Source organism: Furipterus horrens, unplaced genomic scaffold (genome assembly GCF_987537825.1).
Source record: "Furipterus horrens unplaced genomic scaffold, mFurHor1.1.pri manual_scaffold_1, whole genome shotgun sequence".
In the NCBI taxonomy this organism is placed as follows: domain Eukaryota; kingdom Metazoa; phylum Chordata; class Mammalia; order Chiroptera; family Furipteridae; genus Furipterus; species Furipterus horrens.
This window is the reverse complement of record NW_028327171.1, coordinates 103847614-103874310: the sequence shown is the minus strand read 5'-3', so window position 1 is coordinate 103874310 and position 26697 is coordinate 103847614. Positions and strand designations below refer to the sequence as shown.

Below are 26697 nucleotides of genomic sequence, written 5' to 3'. Positions count from 1 at the left end.
GAAAAGGAGAGGATCAGCACTGCTTAGGTATCGGTGAGGTACCCGCTCCATCTGGGCCCTGCACATCACTGGTGTGTTTGGTGTAGCTGAAGGTAGTAAGCAGGGTGAGTCCTTGGCTTAGTGACAGCTCTTCCCATTAACTCCTCCCTTAGCTCTTAGCTGTCACAATATCAGCCATGTGTATGTTCACCAAATGGGATAGATGAGTTGAAAAGCCTGAGTTGGCTTAGGCATATCTACCAAAGTCTATAATCAAAAACAAGAGGGCATTTTCCCATCGAGGTCCTGGGACCTGTTGCATTCGCTCTCTGAACACAGAAGTGCAGCCCTGTCTCCATTATAACCAGGCCTCTTGGATTCCAGATTCAGAGACGGCAGTCTCTGGTCCCTCTGTTCGGTCTCAAGGCCTGTGGCTTTTCCCTCCCTCCCCTACACGAGCTCCCCGAAACTCTGTGGCCATCCAGCCCTGCTGTCATGAAAAGGAATAAAGCTGCACGCATTTCCAAGCTCCTTACTGTCTGTGCCCAATTCTATACAGCACAAGAGTTCTGTGTGTTACTAAAGGTGGGTCACACTAACTTTGCTGTAAGTTTACTTTCTTATAACACCAAACACTGCAAACTGATTCTTTTTCACATTGATTAACAGATAAGGGTGAGAGGTAGAAAAGTATATCTACACTGTCATCAGCAACATTAAAAACTGTGTATATAAAGATGAACACCAGAAGGGAATAGGAAATCGATTTAGAAAACTTGGAAATTAAAAAAAAAAAAAAAAAGAAGAAGAGAATAGGAAAACATTTACCGTTGTTAGGTGAGAGCTGCTGTTAGCAGCTGTTCCAGGACAGAGTGTAGATATCATGATGAAAGTCAAAGAATATCATGATATTGACATCTTTAATATGCAGTTTAACCAGCATGAGCTATGTACAGCTAGCTCCAAGCTCATAAATAGGTGCTGATATTTAAAAATAAATTTCTCATTTTTTTCTTATTGCTTTTATTATTATTCATTCTACTAAGTTCCCACTAACTGAAATATAGTATAGTTGCCACAAGTTTAATAAAAACTAAAAGGGAAAAACCTTTTCAAATATAGGTTTATTTTTATTTCTTCTTTTTTTTTGTTGCAAATAAAGAATATAAGATCATATTCAACTCAGTGAGGCACACCCCATTCCAGTTATGGACTGGACAGCACTATTTCAAAATGTTGACTGTGAAAGAATGATGGCATTGTGGGGAATGTTTGTTTTTCATCAATTCATTTATTATTATAAGGTTGCTCATGCAACAATAAAAATCAAGGGAGAAAATGTAATGAGACTGTAACAAGAAAGAAAAGGAAAGAACCTTGTGTTCATGCAAGTTCCTCTGCCGCTGTAAGGCCTGCGTCACTCGCTTCTCCGCTTTCTTCACCAGCCTGTCGTCTTCTTGTAGTGCGTGGGTGGTGCGCAGCTCCTGAATCAACTCCAGTCGCTTTTCTTTCCCTTCAAACATCTGTATCAAATCAAATCAAAGAGAGCCTTGCAAGTTAGCATCCCTGTGTCAGGCACTAGGACTCGCACGCAGTTACTTAATGAAGAGCGGGTTCTGCTCTGCCTTTCGGGACAACAGAGCAGGCGTGTTCCACAGAGCGATGTCAGCCCGCTTTTCTGCACCTTCAGCTGCGCAGGCAGAGGAACTTAAGTTATCAGTTAGCTGTTTACTCAATTCTTAAAATGTCTTTCAAAGGCAAGGTGATAACTAGAGGGTCATATTATGAAACCTAAACTTCCCCGCATTTCCTGGGCTCCTCCTTCCCTAAGAAACCCAGGGAGGGTATATCTCATGGCTATATTTTCTTTTCCAATAGATCTACCCTTGGTTTCTAACACACAATGTGCTGTTTGAACTGTGGCATTTCTCCTGGGGAAATACCAAAAGGAATGTAAAGAATAATGCTGAACACAAAATGCTCACCCAGCTTCCCTGTACTTACTCTCCATAACTGAGTCTCTTAAGAGTTATAACTGGGGAGAAAAAATATTTTTTTTTAGCTGGGGCTTTATATCAGTCCACTTTTTAAAATTGAGTGCTTGCTCTGGCAGCACCAATAATCTGACTAAGCTTCACAGTCAGGAAGACCAGAGCTGAATTTGCTGACAGTTAACATTTTCTCACTCACATTACTTGCCTGTAAAATGGGGTAATGGGCAGGAAAAAATTACATGACATATGTAGAGCAAAAAAATGTATAATATGGACATTTAGTAGAGGTTCAAAACTGTAGTTATTATTTAGCTATTTCATTCACTATTCAGGTGTTGCCAGCTATGTGTAAGCTCAAATAATTGTAGTATGATTTTGTAGAAAATTAAGGAATCCACTTGGTTGGTGATGTTTTAATGGTCAAAATTCAGGTAAGAAAATTGCTGGATTTAGCAATTACAAGGAAGACATTAGTTTCACACTGTCTTGGTTACAACTATAGCAAACAGCTGGCAGGTCATTTCTCTTCTTGGCACTGTGTCTCCCATCCAGACAGTCTGTGGCAGGAGAAGGGAATGGGTAGCTAATTCAAGAATACAGCTCCATAATACAGTAGGGTGAATTCATCCCAAGGAACCAAGCACAAACACATTCTGTAAGTCTGTTTTCAAAGGAAAAGCACAGGGCTAGTAGTTGAACCCTACACACCATGTTCTGAACGACTCTGCCCCGGAGTAACTTTTGAAGGTAGAGAACAGCCATTTCTATATCTTCTTCCTCCTAAAAGAACAAAGGGAGAATCAAGTGGCTTGAGAACAGCAGTCAGCATCAAATATTTTTTGAAGAATTATATCAAACAAAAGAGACTATGCTAGATTCCAGAAGGATTTAAAGATAAATAAAAGATGGTCCCTACCTTCATTAAACATATAGTATTTTAAATGTTACTTACAGAATTATTAGAATTCATTATTACTTTTCATAATAAATATCATTAACAAATCATATCAAAAAACAAAAAATTCACCCACTGTCATATTATTCCTACAATTTAAGCCATTTTCATTTCTCTATACAGTATTCCCTCACTTATCACGGGTATTACATTCTAGACACCTCCGCAATAGGTGAAAATCCGCAAAGTAGGAACCTTACATTTATTTTAGTATTTATACATGTTTTAAGGCTTTATAAACCCTTCCCACACACTTATAAACTGTTCCCAGTCCCTTATTAACCTTTCCCACTCCCTTATTAACCTTTACCACACTTTTGTAAACACTACTTATGTTCTTAAACATAGTCTACACTCTTAAACCTACATAACTTTAACAACATATGTATACAGTACCGCAAAATCCCACGATATAGCGAAAAATCTGTGATAAATAATTAAATACAATATTTTTAAAAATCCCGTGATATAGTGAGGCCGCAATAAGTGAATCACAATATAGAAAGGGACTACTGTACTCCATTCCAGCAAAATTGTTCTTGAAGCAGAAAGTATTATTGATAATATCCCTTTTGCAAGTTTTTTCATGTTTGATCATGAGTAGAAAAAGGATACAGTTAATCAATGTCAGAGTCTAGAGTGAGGTGCTTCTCACAAGAATTTTGCAAAACTGGTCAAATCAGAATATAGTGGACAAGATTAGCCATTTACAAAAATCACCTTAAATAACTGTGTCAAAGGCAGAAAGATCAGAGTGTGCAGATCTAATTAAGACACCTCTGAATGCAAAAGAAAGCAAAGGTAAAATCAATGGCATTAACACATGTGATAGACAACGTGTTAACCATAAGCAGTGGTCAGCAAACAGTCTGAAAAGGGGGAGCTATCCCGAAGCACCTCCTAGCCAGACAGTGGGAGTAGCCCAGTCCCTACACAGAGCTGACCTATAGGAGGTGCTAGTGAGGTCTCCTGTCAACTCCCCGCCCTCTGAGAAAGCACAGCCTCCTGAATGTATTTTGGCTTCTTGTGAGAATTGCCCTCTACTGGAAGATAATGGGCTGACCTAACAAGAGGAACATCCTGTTCCACCAGGAGTTCTATTTCTCTTTATAAATTATTAAATTTGCATTTTGGCATCTCTAGCAATTTATTGTGTGTTTGCTTAGTCTGGGTCAGTCCTTTAAATCCCAGCCAACTCTGGTACCTTGCTCAAACTGATTTTGATCTGTGAAGGTGAGGTATTGCCCTGGTCAGGGTGAGCTTTGAGCCACTCCTACCTCAGACTTTCTGACATTTTCTTCCTCTCTGACTACAGCTGTCATCAGCCACTTCTCCATGTGGGAAGACAGTTATAGTAACTGATCACCATTCAATCTTTTTTAAAAATTTGACATCTATGAGGATTACCTTCTGATGCCTGTTTTTCTTGGGAAAACTTTTTATTCTTGAAAAGGTTTAGGTTTAGATTTTATTTCATTTCATTTTGCTTCTATTTTGTGATTGTATGTTTGATGTTTGAAAATAAGAATAAAAGCAACATAAATTAACACTGTTAAATTAGGTTTGTTTTTAACACAAAATATCCTAAGAATAAATGAACAGCAATGCTGAATTTAGCATTCTAAATAGAAAAATTTCAAACTTACATTGGAACTCATTTCCAAGGTTGGAGTGGGAAGCCGAGGTTGGGGTACTGGCTTTCTTTGAAGAAAGAGTAGAGGCTTCTTTGGTTCAAGAACTTTATTCTTCTTATCCAACAGTGCCTGAAATAACACCAACTACTGTCATTTCTTACCTTTATATTTTCTTCCACTACAAATCTAGGCCTAAGATCTGAATATCATTCAGAAATAATCTCTTCTGTGGCTATGCTAAGACAGTTTGAGGAAGTCCAAATTGCGCTCGTGTCTCCCAAGGGATACCATGATATTCCTAAGGATAAGCTAACCGCTGGATAAACATGGCACATATTCTAGGTGTATCTACTTCAATCAAAGTTTGAGCAATTTAATTTTTTTTTGTTTTTAAAGTTTCTGTCTTGTGTGTATGCAAGCAAAACACCCAACTCCTATTCTTCCACATGAGCTAATTTGCTGTTTTAAATAACTGCCTACACAATAGGAAATTTTCCTGTGTAGTAAGTGACTGAAATGCTTGGTATGTTTTCTTGTTATGGGGGAACTGAGGAGCATTACATTTCAACTGTCTTAAAGTGAAGAAAGAGCTTTACATTTAGCCTTAAGAGTTTGCGATCATGATTTTTGAAAATATATTTGTTTCCTTGCAAAAGAGTGTATGTGTGTTTCTGTTTCAACATACCTTTTTTTTACTTTTGATTACCAGAAGTCCTGCCAAAACAATATGTACTATAAGGTTTTATTCATTGGATCCATTGTCAGCTATAGGGGGATACTTTAAGTTAAAATATCAAAAATTCTCATCTCTATACTTTAAAAATCATACCTTAGTTACTTTTTCATCATGTAATAATTTTTACATTATTTTTCCATAAGAAAAGATAAATGATGACACAATAAACACTAAGCTAAAATTTTAAATTAATAAAATATACGAATTATAAGTAAAATTTGAAACCACATGAAATTACTGTGGTTGTAACAGAGCCTCTGAGATTTTTCAAAATAAAACTGACAACAAATATATAATAGCTCTTTGATAACCACAACTAATGAATCAATAGAAAACAGCAGTCTAAAAGTAATTAATAATCCTAAACTCAGGTAACTCATGAGTAAAATGCCCTGAGCAATATCACATGAAACTATTTTAAAACCAATCATTCATAATAGATTATGCTGGTAAGGATGTGGGAAAACAGGCACTCTCACACATTGCTAAAACTAGTATATCATTTCTGTAACTACCTATTTGTTCTTCTCATCCCCTCACCTCTTCACCCATTCCCCCAAACCCCTCTCCCATCTGCCAACCATCAAAACGCTCTCTGTAAACATCATTTTGTCTCTGGACTTCTTGTTTGCTTGGTTTGTTTTTTAGATTCAGTTGTTGATAGATGTGCATTTATTGCCATTTTAGTGTTCATAGTTTTGATCTTCTTCTTCTTCTTAAATAAGTCTCTTTAACAATTCATATAATAGTGGTTTGGTGATGATGAACTCCTTTCATTTGTTTTCTTGTCTGGAAAGTTCTTTATCTGCCCTTTGATTCTAAATGATATCTTTGCTGTGTAGAGTGATCTTGACTGTAGTCCCTGTTTTTTATGACTTTGAATATTTCTCTCCAGTCCCATCTAGCTGCAAAGTTTCTTTTGAGAAATTGGCTGACATTTATGGGAAGTCCCCTGTAGGCAACAAACTGCTTTTCTCTTGCTGCTTTTAAGATTCTCTCTTTATCTTTAACATTTGGCATTTTAATTATGATGTGTCTTGGAGTGGTCCTCTTTGCATCCATCTTGCTTGGGACTCTCTCTGCTTCCTGGACTTGCACTTCTATTTTCTTCACCAAATTAGGAAAGTTTTCTTTCATTATTTTTTCAAATAGATTTCCAATTTCTTGCTCTTTCTCTTCTCCTTTTGGCACCCCTATTAAGCGAATGTTGGACCTCTTGAAGTTGTCCCATAGGCTGCTTACACTATCCTCATTTTTTTTTTTTTGATTCTTCTTTCTTCTTGTTGTTCTGATTGGTTGTTTTTTGCTTCCTTATGTTTCAAACCATTGATTTGATTATCAGCTTCATCTGCTCTACTGTTGTTTCCCTGTAAATTGTACCTTAGTAAGAGGTTTTTTTTTTTTATGCTGTTGAGGTCCTTACTAAGATCTTTGAGCACCCCTATAACCAGTGTTTTGAACTCTGCGTCTAATAAATTGCTTATCTCCATTTTGTTTAATTTTTTTTTCTGGAGCTTTGATCTGTTGTTTAATTTGGGTCATGTGCTTTTGTCTCCTCATTTTGGAAGCCTTCCTGTGTTTGTGTCTATTTATTAAGTAGATCTGCTGTAACTCCCTGTCTTGGTAGCATGGCCTAATGTAGTAGGTGTCCTGTGGGGTCCAGTAGCACAGCCTCCCCTATCATCCAAGCTGGGTATTTGAGGTGTGCCCTTCATGTGGGCTGAGTACACTCTCCTCCAGTAGTTGAGCCTTGATTGCTATTGGCAGATCAACAAGAGAGATTTACACAGGGCAGTCAGCTGCAAGGATTGGCTGTGACCGCTGACCACCAACCTCCACTTTTCATGGAGGATCAGCTGTGCAGGGGCAGGGTGGGGTGCTCTGACATGGTCTGTCACTGTCCACCGGGTGCACAGGCTCTTGGTTTACCCAAGTGATGCAGACCAAAGTCAGTCCCTACCTGTCTTTGGCCCAGGGCCACACTGCCTGAGCTATAAAGCAATCTGAGACAGCTGCTGCTTGTGCTGGGATTGGAAATTCCCAGGTGAAACTGAGCTGTAAATCTAGGCTAGCTGCTGCTAGTGCTGGGGCTGCTTAGTAAGAGGTATTCAGGAGGAAGGCTTACTGAGGCCAGCTGTTGCTTGTTTGATAGGATTTAGGAAGTTGTGAAGCATGAGCCAACACCAACCATTCATATGGAAAAGTCACAGTTAACAGTTTGGGTGGGACCATAATTTGGATGGAATGGAGTCTCCTGGGATCTCCAGGGCAGGGCCAATAGTGTTAGCTAGGTTGATGGAGTCCCAGCTTGGTGGCTCTGTGGGGAGAGGGCTCTGAATGGGGTAATGGGTTCTGCCTGCCTTTTTGTCTGGGAGAAAGCCATCCCCCAGCTCCCACCTTGATGCCAGACACTTCTATTTTTCCCTGTATGCCACTGATGCCTTTTAAGCTGCTACCCCAGTGCTGGAGCTCAGAGGGAGTGAGTCTGAGTAAATTTGTATGTGGGTTCTTTAAGGGGAACTGCTTGGGACTCCAGAAGTTTCTTCCACTGACTCAATCCCCATTGCTTTTTGCAGTCAGAAGTTATGGGGTCTTATCTTCCTGATACTGGGTGCCTGGGCTGGGGGACCTAGTGTGGGGCTGGGACTCTTCGCTCTTGAGATATTTATCTTGAATTTTTATCCACCAAATGGGGATGTGGAAGCAGCCCATTCCGTGTCTCCACCCCTCCTACTAGTCTGGATGGATATGGTTTCTTTAATTCTGTAGTTGTCAGACTTTCATTTAACTCTATTTCTGATGGTTCTGAGTGATGGTTGTTCTATATTTTAGTTGTAATTTTGATGTGGTTGTACGAGGAGTCGAACCGTGTTTACCTATGCTGCTATCTCGAGCAGAAGTCCGTGATAATGTTGAACAATACCGTGAGTGTACTAAGGACAACTGAATTGTATACTTTAAAGGGGTGAATTTTATGGTATGTAAATTGTATCTCCAAAAAGAAGTAAAGGAGCAAGAAAGACTTCCTGAGACAGACAAAAACTGAAGGAGTTCATTGTCAGCAAAAATGCCCTGCAATAAACAGTAAAACAAGTTTTTCAGACAGAAGAAAAATGATGTAGGTCAGAAACATGGCTCTATTATGTAAAGAAATAAAGATTGGTGAAGGAATGAATAAAGATAAAATAATAATTGTTTTCTTTCTTTTAATTGATTTAAAAAGATAACTGGCAAATGATTAATAGTAAAAATGTATTGGGTGATTATAGCATATGGATCAGTGAAATGAATGACAGATACATGTCTAAGACACTAGCCAGAGAGCAATTGAGTAGAAAGTTAATAAGAAAATGAGTTAAAATTCCTGCATATCTGGAAATTTAAAAATACATTTAAATACTCACAAGATCAAAAAGCATAAAGGATGTTTTAAAAAATTAAATATTAACAAAAATGACAAACACTATATATCAAAACTAATGGACAGGACCAACAGCAGTGTTTTGAAGAAAATGTTTAGCCTTAAAAACTTATGTACTTATATAAAACTGACATGTGACTGAAAATTAATAAGCTACAGTTCTACTTTAAGTTAGGAAAAGAACTATAAAACAAGCCCAAAGAAAGTATAAAGATATAATAAATATGAATGGGAATTAATGCAATTGAAATAAACATTTATAATAAAGAAAATCAACAAAGTCAATAGTTGCATTGTTTGAAAAAAGATACCAAGAAAATAAACAAGTCTCTAGTAAAATTGATTAAGGAACAGTAATTAAAGCACTAATAAATAATAGTATGAATGAAAATAAAGAGTGGGCATGATTATAGATAAAACAAACATTAAAAGAATTATAAAATAATACTATCAACAATCATATTCTAAAACATTTGAAAAGTTAGGTGAAATGGAATTTGTAAAGAAAACATAATTTACTAAAACAATGTAGAAAGTTCTAAGTTGAAAGGAAATTGAAGAGTGATTAAAAATTTCCCATAAGGAAAACAACAGTCCCAGATAATTTTATGTGAATAGTCAACCAAACTGAAGAAATAGATAATGTCAAACTTACTTAAACTCCTTTCAAAAGTAGAAAAGAAAGAATACTCCCTAGTACATTTTGGAAGACTTGCATAATTCTGATACCAATGCTATATACAGTCAAAATGAAAAAGAAAAATAAGGTCATTTCACTCATGAATATAGAATTAAAATTCTGAATGCCATATTAATAAATGAAATCCAACAATGTATTGAAAATAAGATAATACACCTTGACCAAGTTAGGTTCATCCAGGTATGCAAGGATAAATTATTATTTGTAAAAAAATTTATAAAAACTATAACTGTTCCTTAATGCAATAATAACTTTAAAAAGAAAAAATACAAATTACCTCAATAAATGCAGACAAAATGTTTGATAAAATGCAACATAAGCACATGATTTAAAGCTTCAGTAAATTAAAAATGGAAGGGAACTTCCAAAAAATAAATCTTACAGAAAATATGAGAATAATGAACTCCAAGTTTAGAATGGGTAAATAGAGATGAGTTAGGAAAGAACCACATAAATACCTGCACATGATTGTCAAGGTCCTAATTTTTATCTTGAGTATGGGCTCCGGTGGTTCTTATTCTATTACTAAAACCAACTGAACAAACAAACATGCATAGACCAGTGATGAGAATGTCATAAACCAGAGTCTCACAGTGTGGTTCCTGCAGCATCAGCATCCCCTGGAAACTTGTAATGAATGCCAATACTCCAGCCTCACTGCAGACCTATTGAATCAGAAACTTGGGGGAGCTGGGTGGGACCCAGCAACATGTTTTTATAAGCCCTCCATGATCCTGATGCATGATAAAGGTTGAGCACCACTATCAAAAACACAAATCTAAAGTATCCAAGTCTGTACACCTATTGTCCAATTAACAAAATTAAAAGCCCAGCTGGTGGATGCTGTGTAGTTGGTTTATGGGGATAACCACCAAACTTTCTCATTTAGTTAAGTTTTAAACTAGATGAGAGAGGAGTTGAACATGACACCTTTTCTTTGTGATGCCCTGGTAACAAATCTAAAAGGGAGAAAATGAGACCTACTATACTCTTAAAACCAACAATAATTCCTAACACTAGAAACTTGTTACACCTCAACGTAGTGTCAAATTTATGTAGCTTCAAAGTTAGAACAACTTTTAGAGTATAACATTGCCTCTGTAAATGAAAAGAGCAACCTCCAAGAGGTTTTCCTATTGTTTAAAATGAGGGAAAACACACATTGGTTCAGCACAGCGCACAGCACAGGCAACCTCCAGAAGAGAAAGTCTAGAGAGAGGAGGAATGAAGGCTGTGTGTTGAAAATTACTGGACACTGCCACCCGAGGCAAAGTACAATTTTTGGAGTGTAGTATTTCTCTGCAAAAGTTTCACCAGAAGTATCTTGTCTTCCAGACAAGAATTATACCTTATGAACCTCTGCCAGCTCATGGTCCATCCTTGCAGCCCTCTTTAGAAAACCAGCTTTGGTGGTAATGACTTTAGGTTTCAGAGGTCTGATTCGGGGCTGTGTCACAAAGTCTGGGAGACATGACTCAAGTTCGACTAATCCTATAGAAAGGAAGTACATGTTTTTAGTGTCTATGCTTAAATGTAGCGTTTTGAAAGCAAATTGTTAATTTTAATAGCTGTTTGCCAAGTGGTCTCATTTAGAATTATTGATAAAGTGTATCTCATACAATTGAATTATGCCCAAAGTATAAAGCAGATTTATGTATAAACTCATGTTCTCAGTGACTTATGCTAGAAAAAGAGAGAAAAATGCATTTGAAAATGAAAAGATTGCCTTATGAAAAAAATTAATTCCACAATGATAGTCAATAGAAAATGAATGATCAGATGATACATGGCACCACTATTCTAAAGTGGATGTATACCAATTTATCATATTCTGCTCTGGAGTTGATAAGCCAGAGCTATGAGTTCAACATTGTGACCATCAACTCATGATCTTGACCATGTGATGCTTCAACTTGTCAACTGAAATTTAAATAATTTAAATAAAGGCCTCTCTTTAACTTTATAACAGAAATAGTCCTCTTCATGAATTTAATCCCTGATTTTCTATCCCCTTACCCACTAGTTTTCTGGTATTTCTTCATAAAGGACTGATTTTATTATACATTTATTATACATTTCCTGTTTGCTTCATAAACCTGGTATAAAAGCTTTTGCTTGTTCATTTTTGCCTAATTTTGATAATTAATGGCATTAAACATGTTTAAATGCTTAGTAGCTAATTAACTTTACTCCTTGATAAACTGTTGTATAGTGTATCCATTTATTTATTAGGGTCTTAGTACTTTTTATTAGTTTATATAAACTTATATTATTAATAATATTAAATATATTACTATTTCTAGCAAGTATTTTTATTTGTAGTTTAGCTTTTAATCTAAATTGCTATGTTTTATATATTAGTTTCTATTTCTTTTTTTCCCCACCACTATTGAACTATGCAATCTTGTATTTATTTATGTATTCTGACTGTGGTATATTTTGTTACCAATTGAGAATCACAATAGATAACCCTAATCACTAGTATAAAAGATGTAATGTACTACTCATATCAAGGCATAGAAAGACTCTCCTCCCCAGGATATAGGCGTGTTTGTGTGTGTATACATATATTTATAATTTATATTTCTAAGATATACTGAACTTATAGTTATGTAAATTGCTTACCTTCATAGGTGTTGAGATAGTGGTTTTTCACTACAAAGTCCTCTGAGTTGTTGTCTGGGAAATGACCAAGACGAGATAGAGGTCCGTAGACCTGTGATGCATAATCAGAATAGTCCTTGATGATATTTCTTCTCTCCAACTTCCCTTCTATATTCTTTCTCTTTCCCGTAAGTTTTCTGATTGCTAAAATAAAACATACCTCCATGACTATTTCCAAAGTATTGTTCTGAATGATCCAAATGCAGATTAGAAAACCAGTTCTAGTTTTATTCTCAGGGAAGCTACTAAACTGAGTGAATTTTATCATACCTGCTCACTGCAGCAAGACTATAATAGTAAAAACAGAAGTCTGTCATCTGTGGCCCAGGCAGGAATGACAGAAGCTGAATCAGTTAGTGTCTTTGATTAGTACTCATTAAAAATCTTTTATAAAGCATTCCAAGCTCTGGGTCAAGAAGAGGTATTCAATAAAAGTTTGTTAAATAAATGAAAGAAACTCAAAGTAACTGAAAAAAAAGAAAACATGCTCAATGGAGATTAAGGGAATTAATTATTCTCTCTTAGGAGAATAATTAAAGGGAGAGAAGACTACAGGCTCTTCAATAATCTCTGCCCATCTTGGCTAAGACCAGAATAAATGAGAATATGTCAAGTTCTGAAAAAAACATATGTTGACACTATCTAAATGCAACTAAAGTTGAACGCTATTTTCTCATCAGAAAAAGTTAAAAGTTAATGACAAAAAATAATTTTTAAGTTAATTTAATTTTAGTATTGTTTTATTTTTGCTAGAAAAATGACAATTTGAATGATTTTTTAAAAATGTGATTATATTGTTATATATATAAATTGCTAATTTGCATATATTGATATAAGTTCAATTACATTAAAATTACTTAATAAATATAGCTATAAAGTTAAGTGGCGTGGTAATAGGTTAAAATAATTTTAATTTTATTTTAAAAATTTTATTTAGTCATTCTTAATCTTTTACTGACTCTTTTTATGTATAAAGTATGAATATACTTGTAGTACATAAATAGATATACAGTATAACTGTGGTATTAAAATTTCATGGGAAGGAGAAAGTAGGAAAAAAGATATCTGAATGTCTCTTTTGAGAAACAGGACTCTGTATCCAGGCAAACATCTACACACACTATTATGTCAATAGCTTGACTACCTGCTGGAACATCATTAGTTGATTTTCATAGTAAGGAATTTTTCTCCACTCTTCTAGTTTAATACCACTAGGACCAAAACAGACTTATGTCACAGTTAAGTCAGGTTTGATCAAAGATCCAAAGCAAAGCTAACTTCTCCATTCTCTTCATTGTTCATACTACACTATTACCTGATACATGTATATGTTGAATTTTTGCCAGTTTTGCTTCCTTTGCTTCCTGCAGTTTAGACCATTGGGCGTTCAAGTGCTTCATATTCACTTCATTCTGATTCTTGTCACGTTTCTTCAGCAGCTCTTTTAGAACTTCCAGGCGAATCTCCTGCAGTCTTCAAGTAAATTACAAAACGTAAAGAAGTATATGGTATCTCAAACAGGGTGTTCCACTAGAGAGAAAGGGAACACCTGCCATAAACTGGATCTTCTTTTTAGGCTTGTATCATATTCATATATTTTAAAAAGATCACTCTGGCAAAAGTGTGACAGATGGGAGCCTGCAGGTGATAACTCAATAGTGAGTATGTAACAGGAATATATATAGGTGTAGTTCTGGAGGACAAAGATGTGTGTGCCAGGTAGGTGGGCAAAATAAGGGCTCTCTAGTCAGATGGGTCTACATGAACAAGATGTTCATACGCAATCCAGATGACCTGGTTGCTGGATGGCTAAGTAACAGGAGTGAAGAGAAAATGAGGTTGTGGCATCCTATCTTAAGTATTGAAGCAAATGCCAGTGTGTGGCACATATAGGTACTCTCAGTCAACCTTTGTTTCCCTTCCCCTTACCTTTTTGCATTGTTCTCCCAGGGTTATCTTGCTCATGTGTATATAATCATGTACAAATGACTTTAAAATCTTTACCTCCAGCCCAGATATTTCCTTTAAAAAATATTTTATTTATTTATTCTTAGAGGGAGGGGAAGGGAGGGCACATGAGAGGGAGAGAAACATCGATGTGAGGGAGATACATCAATCGATTGCCTCCTGCATGCACCCCAACTGAGGAATGAAACCACAACCTAGTCATGTGCCCTGACCAGAATCAAACTTCAACCTTATGCTTGGCGGGACAACACTCCAACCAGCTGATCCACACCAGTCAGGACCACCCCATATATTTCTGAACCATAATTTGTCTACTTAAATCTCTGGCTATCCCCTGACAACCCGAAAAAAACCCACTCATTTTGTTCCCCCAGAAATCTACCCATTCTCTTAAATCGTCTCCCCTCTGAAACAGTTCTTGCATCTATTCCCTAGCTCATATTTGTCATCTCTCTCCTAACTTGGTCTCTGTTGCTCGTCTCGTCTTTCTCCCTTTCAATCCTTGTGCCACATAGCTATCAAGACTTTTCTTCTTAAAGATTTACACATTTTTCTCCTACTTCAAAATTCATACAGTAATTTATTCAGTCATTTGTCAAATATGCATTAAGTGTTCACCATATGCCAAACAATCATGGATGAACAAGACAAAACACCTTCTCTGAAGACACATTATTCTAGTGGAGAGGGCATATAAACCAACACTACAGCACAAGGAGATAAATACTAGACCAGAAGAATGGGAGCAGGGGAGAGCAACAGGGGAAAAATTGGGACAAATGTAAAAGAACAACAATAAAAAAAGGCAAAAAAGAGAAAAAAATGAAAAGATTTCTGTGGGAGAAGAAACAACAGAGCACCAATGTCTAGCACTATTCCCAGTGGGTCAGAGGGAAGGAGGGGGATGGCAGGGGAAGGCTTCCTTAGAGGAGTCATTAATTTGGCAGTCTTGAGGATAAACAAGGATTGAGATTTGCCACATTGACAAGGGAGAAGTGAATCCTCTGCAGAGGGAGCTGAATGTTTGACTCAAAAGGACTAAAGACAGAGCTAACATGTCATACTGGTGGAGCTTTTCAAAGTGAATATAGATGGGAGGGTGAGGAAGTAGTGATAAGTGATATGGGGCGGTGGTTAAAAAAAATAAGCCACAGACCACCTTTCTCTCTAGAGTTAGAAATCCTAGGTTCAATTCTCAACTTCATCACTTAGCTCAATTTCTGCAGTCAAAATGGACATCATAACAGTATCCATCCCACTAGGTTGTTGTGAGAACTAAATGTGTTGATGTGTACAATGTTCTAAAAGAGTAGTTCTCAAACTTGAGCCTGAATCAGATAACCTGGAGGGTTTGTTAAAACACAGATTGTTGCACTCAGCTCCTGACTCAGTATGCGTGAGATTGGGCCTGATAATTTGCATTTTTAACCAATTCCCAGATCATGCTGATGCTGCCGGTCTTTGGACTACACTTTCGTAATTATTGACTCAGAATTTGGTTCCAGCACATAATAAGTACTTTATAAGTCATATATGCTCTATGAATATCATTATCATCATCATCATCATCATCGATATTGTCATCTACCTGATGGCTTCCTACTCGCCCTTCAACCCCAGCTCAGAGGCTATCTCCTCTCAGTAGCCTTCCCAAATTCCCATTCACCTCAAACAGAACTGATGATTCTCTTGCCTGGGTTCCACTGGCGCTTTGCATACAGAGCAGCACATCGCCTGACAGACCCTACTCGAGAGTAGGCCTGCAGGTCTTTTGCCCCATCGCAACCACCTGCTCTCCCTACCCCAGTGGACCATAAGGAGTTCTGTTAGGGCATAGCAATATCCTATTCATCCCTGTTTCCCCAACTCACAGCACAGAGCCTGCACACAGGAGGGACACAAAACATGTTTATTAAAATTATCCTCAGTTTAACAAAGTACTCACTTCCTCAGGTGATGTCTTCATTCTGGCCAGAGATTTTTAGTGTTTTTAGTGTCCTTCTGACAACAATATAGTTCTGCAAATTGCAGCAATAAATTTAAATTTCTGCAGACAGGATCGGGTATTTGCTGCCTACTTTCTTCCAAACACTATTTTCTATTAAATAGCAAGCACTTACCAAAACATCATCCAGTCCTGATTCAGGGTTAATCAGAAGCTGTTGCAAGATGGTAAACACATTTTGAATTCAGAACCACACTGAGTTCCAGAGCCTCTTGGTCCCTAACTTTCTTATATGTAGGCATGCTCTCAGGGGTTTTGGTAGCATTGCTATGAACAATAAAGTGCCTCATCACAGCCCAGAAAAAGGACAGCCTTGGTATAGCGTAAGTGCCCTTCCTTCCTTCCTTTCTTCCTTCCTACCTAGGCAGCTGTCATTTCTACATATTCCAGGGACAAACAACCTCATTAATAAAAATACATCAGTTAAAATGATTGAAAATTCAACCAGATGTACCTCAGCGTATTATTATTTATGTGCTATGATCTCATCTTTTAATTGAAGAAATTGAACAATTTGGCTTTTAAATGGAAAATGCCCCATTAACTACTGTGGGAACCCAAGGTGTTCTGGCTGTGAACCAGTACGAGGGGCAATAAGAAACAGGATCAGCTAGGAGGCTATTTGATGGACAGGAAGAGGGCCAAGACCTAGGGACAGTGGAACTGGGAATAAACTGAAAGGGACAGTTTGAAAGACATGCAAAAATCAGTGGGATTCTGTGATAGCCTAGATTAGAGACTAAAGGGAAAAGAGAAGAATCAGAGGTGCTTTGAGGAATTGCTCAGATCTAGGTTCCATGCTGCACTGCATGCACAAAGAGGGCATCATATATTTATATATCAATGGAGAGAAAACTATATAGTTATTGTTCCTGAAAGAGCCAGAAACCCAATTTCCTATCTCTACAGATTGAAAATTACTTTTAAACCTAATACATTTGGGAAAATGCTTTACAGATAAAAAGTACGTATTAACATTACTTCCATCAGCACAGGAGCAGTTGTCTGAGTGACTGAGAACCTACTTGTCAATCTCCTGCTCTCTGAAAGCCCACTCCTTCCTCTCCATTGCATTTATCATCCTCTTCCTCTTCTCAAACCAGGAGGTGTCACTCAGAGAAGGAAGAGTGGCTTCCCAGGCACGCTTCTCCCGGGCACGCTCTATCATCTCTACCTCAGCTTGTCCTGCCGGGAGACCTCGACCTGAAGGATGAAGCAAAAACATTTTAGAAACACATGAACAAACTCATGCACCTACCAGTATTTAATTTATTCCCTTTCAATTCCTGTCCTCTTTAAATCTAAGGTTCTGACTGGAAGAAATATTAAGAAACACTCTCCAGATGTGCCTCACAGCTGTGCCCTGTACTGCTTCTTGTTAGTAATTCATACAGAAGACATTTTATTTACTTACATATGAGATGCTGGAGAGTATTTGAAAAATATTATGTGATTACTGAATAATCACACCCTGATATGCCCAGTATAGACAAATCTATATTTTGCAATACAAAGACATATCAAAGCAACTTGAAGAAGGTCACACTTTATATTTTTCTCCATAACTGCTTCGTACATGTTTTTATTGAGTGATTTCCTAGTTACTTTGTTATTTGTTGCTATTAAAAATATTATTTTTTCAACAACATTTCTAATTAGACATTGTTCATGTATAGGAAAGCTACTGATCTTTGTATGCTAATTTCATAATCAACTACCTTGTTGAACTCAAGTTGCTTAGTTCTAATAATTTGTTATTTCATTTGATTTTTTAAATGACCACACTGTCTGCTTCTTCTTTCTAATCCTCATACCTCATTTATTTTCTTTTCTCTTACTACATTAATTCAATATTTTTCAACCAGGGTACTATTACTGCCATAGTGGATAATTATTCGTTGCATGGGACTTTCCCACGCAGGACAAAATATTTAGTATCCATGCCAACCTACTCCCCAAACCACATAACATATGTTAAATGGCAGGAACACTTCTTAATTATTATGACATACAAAGATGCCACCCAAATGTCCCTGGGGTCAAAGGGTAATAGCTTAGCTCAATAAGCTCTGGGCTAGGATGTTCTCTGCACTACTAAATAATAGCGGTGATGAAGGGATCATTGTTTTTTTTTTATCATATTAAGGTAAAGCTTCTAAAGTTTCACGTTTAGTAATAACATATATTGAAGGCTATGGTAGACACCTTTTATTAAATTAATAAGATTTCCTTCAGATTCCAGTTTATTTAGAGTTTATATGATAAAACGAGTGATGAATATTGTTAAACACCTTTTCTGCATCTACTAAAGCATTTTTATTACATTTTCTGTTAAAATAGTAAATTACATCGGTTTTCTGATATTGTACTAAACTTGAATTTATATGATTAACCCACTTGCTTATGGTAAGTCATCTGTTTAAATACTGCAAGATTTGATTGCTGGTATTTTATTTAGAATTTTTGCACTTTCTTCATATATGAGGTAGCTCTGTAATTTTCTTATCTAGTATTATCCTTATTCAGTTTCAAATCACGATTATATTAGCTTCATAAAATGAATAAATTAACCTCTATTCTCTCTTTCTCTTTGCTGGAAGAATTTACATAAAACAGAGCTTATTTGTTCCTTAAAGAAGTGGTAAACTTATCTATAAAGTTGTTTAGGCCTGGTACTCTTAAAAGAATTTCTTTTACCAAATCAATTTCTATAGTTATTATATTCAGGTTTGCTATTTCTTCTTGAAACCAGCTTGGTAATTTCTATTATCCATAAAAATTGTATAACTTATCTATTTTTAAAATACAAGGCAAAAGCTATGCACAGTATTTTCTTATGGTTCAAAATCATTTACCGTGTAGTTATGTCACCCTTCCAACCCTAATACACGGTACTTGTATCTCTGTCTTCTGTCTTGATATTTCCTACAAGAGGTTTGATTGTACTGTTAACCTTTATCCAAAAATTACTTTATAGTCCTAATGGTCGTTTCTTTAGCCTTTTTAAAGATCATGAGTCTTTCTGATTTAAGTTGTATTATTCATTTAACTTGTGAAGATTAAATAAATTAAAAATGTAAAGCACCTGGAACAGTTCTTGGCACACAGTAAGCACTTAATATTTTTTCTTTGTGCTTACAGTGTCAACCTGTTTCACCGTGTCATTATCTTACACTTATTTTTGTGTACACTTTTATTAATGTATGACATGTGTGCACAAAGGCACAAAAATGAACATCCCACATAACCAGCACTCAGATCAAGGAACAGAATAATACTAGAATCCAAAATTGCCCATCATACTCTCTCCCAGTCTCTTCCTGCCTCAAGGATAATCAAAGTAGGTACTCTTTTGTGTGTTACTTCTTTTGCTCAGCATTTATTATCTGTGAGATCCATCCTTATGGTTACATGTAGTTGTACTTTCATTATCATTGCTATATATTATTCCATTGTATGAATAAACTATATTTTATTCATCCATCCTATGGTTGATGGACATTTGGGTTGTTTTTAGTTTGGAGTTACGAATAGTGCTGCTATGAACACTCTTGCACTTTTCTTTTGATGAATATACATACGCATTTGTGTCAGTAGAACTAAGTACTTTGGTATATAGCTAGAAATGAAAATCCTGGGTCATAGGTATGTTCAGCTTTAGAAGATACTACCAAACCATTTTCAAAAAATAGTTGCAATATGCAATGTGTGAAATTATCTTTGCTTCAAATCTTTATCAGCACTTGGGAATGTCAATCTCTTTGATATTAGCTTTTCTGGTATGTGTGTAATAGTATGACACTAAGCTTTTAATTTGCATTTTCCTGATTACCAATTAAGTTGAACACTGTTTCATATGTTAATTAGCCATTTGAAAATCCTCTTTATTAAGTGCCTGTTCACATCATTTTCTCATTGTTAGGATGTCTTTTTCTTATCGATTTTTAGGATTTCTTTATGTGTTCTAGTTATGAGTCTTCTGTCACATATAGCTATATTGCAAATATCTTCTCCCAATCTGTGGCCTGCCTTTTCACTATCCTAATGTGGTGGGGTTTTGTGTGTTTGTTTATTTTTTGTTTTTTGGTGAATAGAAGTTCTTAATCTTAATGTGACCTAATTTCTCATTTTCCCTTTTATTATTAGCATTATTGTCTTATTTAATAAAATATTTGCCTACCCAAGATCATGAAAATATTATTTTATGTTTTCTTCTAAGTTTTATTGTTTCACCTTTCATATTTAACACCTGTGATTGATTTTGGTTTGTGGTATCAAGTAGGAATCAAGAGTCACTTTTTTCAAGATAACTATCTAATTGGCTCAGCACCATGTACTGAAAAGACCATTTTTCCCCCAATTGCACTGCAGTGTCACTTTGTTTTAAGTGAGATGATATTTATCTGTGAGTTAATTTCTGGACTCTATTCTCAATATTATATTTGTCTATCTTTGAGAATATATCACACTTTTTAGTTACTGCAACTTTACAGTAAGTCTCTATATCTGGTAGTGTATATTTGTTCTATTTCTTCACATTTGTCTTGACTACTTTTGACCCTTTCACATTTCCATATTAATTTTAGAATCAGATTATCAATTTATACATGCACGCATGCATACACACACACATACCTGTTGGGTTTTTTGCTGAGACTGCATTGAAGTAGGAATCATAATCAAAGTTTTCTTTTTTTATCATTTTTTAAAATATGCTTTATTGATTATGCTGTTACAGTTGTCCCAATTTCTTTTCCCTCTGCTCCCCTCCACCCAGCGACCCCCTCCCTCCAGTTGACTCCCACCTTAGTCCATGCCCATTGGTTGTGCATATAGTTCTTCTCAACATCTTCCTGTCTACTCCACTCCCTCCTACTATGCTTAATTCCTGTACCATCTACCTCCCTTTCCCCCTACCCCCCTCCCTGTTGACCTCCCCCCGATATGTTCCCCATACCTATAATTCTTTTCCCACTCTCGTTGCCTACTTAGTTTGCCTTTGTTTCAGTTCCCTAGCTTCTGTTGTTGGTTGTTATGATACAGTTTTCATTTCAATGTTCATATTTTTTATCCTCTTTCTCCTAAACAAGTCCCTTTAATATTTCATATAACAGTGGTTTGGATCTGATGAACTCCTTCAGTTTTACTTTGTCCTGGAAGCACTTTCTCTGCCCTTCTATTCTGAATGACAGTTTTGCTGGATAGAGTAATCGTGGTTGTAGGTTTTTGCTTTTCATTACTTTGAATATTTCTTGACAGTCCCTTCTTGCCTGCAGAGTTTCTTTTCAGAAATCAGCTGAGAGTCTTATTGGGACCCCTTTGTATGTAATTCTCTTCTTCTCTCTTGCTGCTTTTAAGATTCTCTCTTTATCCTTAATTTTTGACATTTTGATTATAATGTGTCTTGGAGTGGTTCTCCCTGGGTCCAGTTTTTTTTGAACTCTTTGTGCTTCCTGGACTTGTAAGTCTATTTCCTTTCCCAAGTTAGGAAAGTTCTGCTTCATTGTTTTTTCACATAATTTTTCAATTTCTAGTTCTTCTTCACCTTCTGGCAACCTTATGATTCAGATGTTGGCCTGCTTATAGCTGTCCGATAAGTTTTTGAGCCTCTCCTCATTTTCCTCACTTTTTGTTTCCTCTTTCTGCACTGGTTGACTGTTCCTTCCCTATGTTCCGATTTGTTGATTTGATCCCTGGTTTTCCTTCCCTCCCACTAGTTTTGTATGTGTTTTTGTTCATTTCAGCAGGACTAGCCTTCATTCCTTCCCTGTCTTGTTTAAGATCTGCTGTTATGTCTGTAAGGATTTTTATAACCAAAGCTCTGAACTGTGCCTCAGAAAGATTTCCTATCTGCTGGTCCATTTGATTAGATATTTGCTATCCAGTCAGCTGCGTTACTGGGATCTCTATCATGATCTGTGCCATCCTGACAGTTTTGTGTTTACCTTTGCTTCTTGGGCTATGCTATAGGGGGCGGAGCCTCGTGCACTCATCACAACCAGGCGACCCTTCTCACCACGCTGTGGCGTTTTATGCGGGGGTGGGATTCCAAGATGGATTCCTGCCGTTCACTCTCTGCTGCAAGACCGGGAGCCTCCTCCTCCGTTTCCACCCACTTTGGGCCTCACAGTCCAAGGCAATGAAGGTTTGCCTTTCCTGGCTTTGGAATTGCAAGCTGATGGGTCTGGTCTGCAGCCGAGGGTGCTCCCCAGGTGCTTCTCACCTCCCCTTAAATACGGGTGTCTGTGCTTACCACTGTCCCACCACCATCGCCACTGCTGCCGCTGACAGCACAGCTTGACCTCTCTGCCCCAGCTTCACCCCTCCTACCCGTCTGGACAAGCACCACTTCTTTATAACTTCATACGTTGGACTTCCATTTATTTTCTGGAACTTCTGGTTATTTCTGGTTTTGCGGTAGTTGTATGCCTTCTTAGTTGTGGAGGGAGACGGAGCATGTCAGTCTAGGCCTCCAACTTGGCCAGAAGTCTCCTGTGTGTGTCTCTGTGCCTTAGGTAGAGCTGTCGCTCCTGTTATGCTGTAAGGGGTGGAGCCTTAGGTATTGGTCAGTAACAGGTAACCTGTTTCACCACATTGTGGCGCTATATGTTGGGGAGGGGTCTGAGAAGGAACAATGCCACCTGCCCAGCACTCGCCCCACCTCCCGGCACCTCTCCCACCTCCGTATGGGACTGGCGCCCCTCCAGCCATCGCCCCAGCCATTGCTCCCAGAGTGGATGGGTACACGGATGTTCCAGGACTGAGGGGACCCTTCAAACAAGGGGACCCTGCCAAGATACCAGCAGTCTCTGCCTCCGCCCCAACCCACACTGGTCTGCATAGTCAAAAGCAATGAGGCCTGACCCTCCCCGGTGCTGGGATCATGAGCTGTGCGGTCCGGCAAGGAGCCAGGAACGCTCCCCAGGTGTCACTCCTGACTCCCTAAAATGTGTAGCTGCGCTCTCCGCCAGCCTGCCGCCGCTGCCACCACCACAACATGTCTTCTCCGCCCTGGCTCTGGCCTTCCCCTCCCACCTGTCTGGATGAGCATTTCCTCTCTACATCCTTGTTTGTTGGACTTCCATACAGCCCGACCCCCTGGAACCCCTGGCTGTCTCCAGCCTTAAGGCAGTTGCACGCCCCCCTCCCCCCGCCCCCCCAGCTGTGGAGGGAGACACAGCATGTCCGTTTATGCCTCCATCCTGGCCGGAAGTCTTCTTCTTCTTCTTTTTTTTTTTTTTTTACACATGGATATCTAATTGTTTTATCACCATTTATTTGAAAAGACCTCCTTTTCCCTGCTGAATTATAGTGGCACCTTTCTCATAGATCAAATGACTATGAACGTGGAATGAGGAAACTGCAAGGTCAAAGGAGCCCAGACCATTATTATTTTGTTGCAGTGCTGCAGCCAAGTATTTCCACATTCTGTTCCTTAAAGCATAGTCAGATCTACAGCAGGCCTGGCCATGGCCTACTACATGCAAACTCTTTAATGTCAGCGAAGCACAGTAATCATCTTGTTCAAATCACCTAATCCTTACTAACTTTTGATAGCTTAATCTGAAAGAGGAGCACTGAAGTCCACATGAGTAGGGATTTGTCTATTTCTCCTTATTATTCAATCAATTTTTGCTTTACATTTTGAGTCTATGTAGGGTACATACAAGTTCATGACAGATATATTCTTTTATAATTGTTATATGTCCTTCATTTGCCCTTTTAATGTTTTCTGATTAACTTTGGTCTAATATTAACATTGTTACATCAGCTTTCTTTGGGTTAGCTATCAGTATATTTTTCCACCTCTTTATTTTCAAAGTTTCAGTTTTATTTAATAAATATCAAGCTGTTTTTGCTGGGTTTTTATTAGTCCAAGCCAAGAATGTTTTTTAACAGGCAAGGTTAAGTCACTTTTATGTATTTTGATTACTAATATTTGAACACTTTTCTGTCATCTCACTATGTATTTTCTATTTACTAATGTTTTTTCTTTGCTTTCCCCCCACATTTTAGCTTTCTGTTATTTACCCCCCCATTTGTATTATATTTCTCCTTTCTTAGAGGTCACCCCTAAAGTGTTTAACTTAGAAATTTCCACTTATAGTTTCCTAATAAAGTCTAAAGCTAATTACTATTCCTTCCAATGATTCCAGTTGGTTCTTCTTCATAGCTTCCATTCTTATTTTCATTGAAGGGAGAACTTCACCTCTTTGGGGATTTTAAAAGTACTTCCTAAGTCTTTTCCAAATTGCTCCATTTGCTCAATAACTTATTCTTTCATTTTCTTTATTTTTTTTTTTTGTGGATCACTCTCAGTGTTTCTTAGATGCTTCGTAATTCTTGGGTTGAAATCATCTGCAGGTTTCTCTCATGAGCACCCTGAACAGGTGTACTCTTTGACCAGCCTAGTTCTTCAGAGCTCTGCCCATCATCGTAATGTGATGGTCCAAGGGAATATGTCCACTTGGATCTAGTCCTGCCCTTTGAGACCTTTCCACAGATGGCCCCATGCCCACCTCCCAAATCTACATGGGCCTCTTCCCAGGATTCAGATTCCTGAGGGCAGACTGTATGCTGCTCTTTGTTCACCTATAAGCCCAAGGGGTGGCCACGTGGCAGCTGTTTGCAGGAATGCATAAACAGAGATTGGCAAAGCAAGGTGCGGTAATCACCTGCATGCATGTCAGGCCCCTCATGACATGGAATAGAGACAGAGAAAGGGACAGACCATAGGTAGTCTCACCCCCTGCTGCCACATTCCAACATGGAGTCTACAAATTGCAAATTTAAACTTGTCCTTTCAACGTGTCAATAAAGCTCTATTTGTGAAAAATAAAGAATGTATTTTACTTAACAGATATTAGCTTGCTTTTTAATTTTTAAACATCTATTCATAGAGTTTGTGGACCTCCATGTGAACCCTTACCCAGGGCCTCATAGATGAGGGGGTAGGCTTGAATCAAAGAGAATTTTATTGACACTCCAACCTCAGTGCTTCCAAGAGCAGGGCTCCACATTAGGTTTCTTTGCCTAGTGAAGCATCTCTGCGCCCCTGCCTAGACTCTTGTTTTGGAGAACCTAGCTCTTGTCCTACTCAACTCAATGCTAAGCCAATAGCACACCAAGAGGTAAAGTACAAGGCCCCAGGCAGAGTTGCCTGACTCAATTCTGGCTATAACCTTAGATGGACAGGCACTGGACTTCAGTCCCACCTGTAAGCAGGAGAAAAGTTTCTGTCTCCTCTGTTCAGGCAGGTAACTCAGACGTGGCTCCCTGCTCATCATGATAGGTTCCCAGGTATTTCTTTAGGGAGACATCTCCATTTCTAAACTATAGAAATTTTCTAGAGATGCAAATTAAAACCACAATGAGATACCACCTCACACCAGTCAGAATGGCCATCATCAACAAATCAACAAACAACTTGTGCTGGAGAGAATGCGGAGAAACGGGAACCCTGGTGCATTGCTGGTGGGAATGCAGACTCGTGCAGCCACTGTGGAAAACAGTTTGGAATTTCCTAAAAAAACTAAAAATGGAACTGCCTTTTGAACCAGCAATTCCATTGCTAGGATTATATCCAAAAAATCCCGAAACACCAATCCAAAAGAACCTATGCACTCCAATGTTCATAGCAGCACTATTTACAATAGCCAAGTGCTGGAAACAACCTAAGTGCCCATCTGTAGATGAGTGGATCAAAAAACTGTGGTACATTTACACAATGGAATTCTATGTAGCAGAAAGAAAGAAGGAACTTCTACCATTTGCAACAACATGGATGGAACTAGAGAAAATTATGCTTAGTGAAATAAGCCAGGCAACAAAAGAAAAATACCTTATGCTGTCACCTATTACAGGAAACTAATGAACAACACAAACAAATGAGCAAAATTGAACCAGAGGTATGTAAACAAGAAGTAGACTAACAGTAACAAGGGGGGAGGGGGAGGAAAAGAAGGGTGTAAGGGGAAGGGTCAAGTAAAAAATATATATGTATATATATGAATGACCCACAGACAGGGGCAACTGAGTGGAGACTAAATGTGGGGGAAGGGAGGGACAAGGTGCAGGGAAGCAAGAGGGCTAAAAAAGTGAGACAATTGTAATGGAAAAACAAACAAAAAAATTTTTTTAGTGGGGGAAAAATGAAAATATGAAGAATGGAAATGCCAGTTCAGTGAATATTAGGACAAAGATTTTCCTTCACGTTGTATATTTTTCTCCCTATTTGATCCCTCCAGAGTTTGGCATTCTAAACAAGTAAGTAATGACATAGGTTTCTTTGCATAGAACTAATAAGACCAGTTGTCAATAGAGGTTCCTTTTTTTTTTTTTTCTTTTTTTTTTTGACCAAGTCTTTGACTGGAATGTCAAGTCTAAAGGAAACATACTTGGGCACAGATTGTTACCAGAAAGCCCTGAGGAACTGGGAATGACTTTCAAAGGTAATAAAAGCCCGTGAGATAAAAGGCCTGGTACCATGGTTGGTTGTGCGGTCCACAGCAATCTTTCCAGGGAAGGAACGAAGGTTGTTTTCCTGAAAGATGGCTAGAAGGGACCTTAAGGCGCAATGAAAAACCAGAAAGACTTGGAAAAAACAGGTGTGTACAGGCAAGGATGAATGCCAGATATGTG

At 37.8% G+C, this 26697-nt stretch overlaps 1 protein-coding gene across 3 annotated transcripts in view; it reads right to left on the bottom strand.

The window, feature by feature from the left end:
• CFAP91 (cilia and flagella associated protein 91) overlaps positions 1–26697 on the bottom strand; it is a 137228-nt gene that overhangs the window by 19652 nt on the left and 90879 nt on the right. For all 3 annotated transcript variants that reach the window (XM_090265544.1, XM_090265486.1, XM_090265626.1), the window contains exons 7-13: positions 17082–17259; positions 13399–13556; positions 12045–12227; positions 10768–10910; positions 4575–4691; positions 2682–2753; positions 1356–1502 (exon numbers count right to left, since the gene is read on the bottom strand). In XM_090265544.1, coding sequence (XP_090121670.1) covers positions 1356–1502; positions 2682–2753; positions 4575–4691; positions 10768–10910; positions 12045–12227; positions 13399–13556; positions 17082–17259 — 998 coding nt within the window. The remainder of the gene's footprint in view (positions 1–1355; positions 1503–2681; positions 2754–4574; positions 4692–10767; positions 10911–12044; positions 12228–13398; positions 13557–17081; positions 17260–26697) is intronic.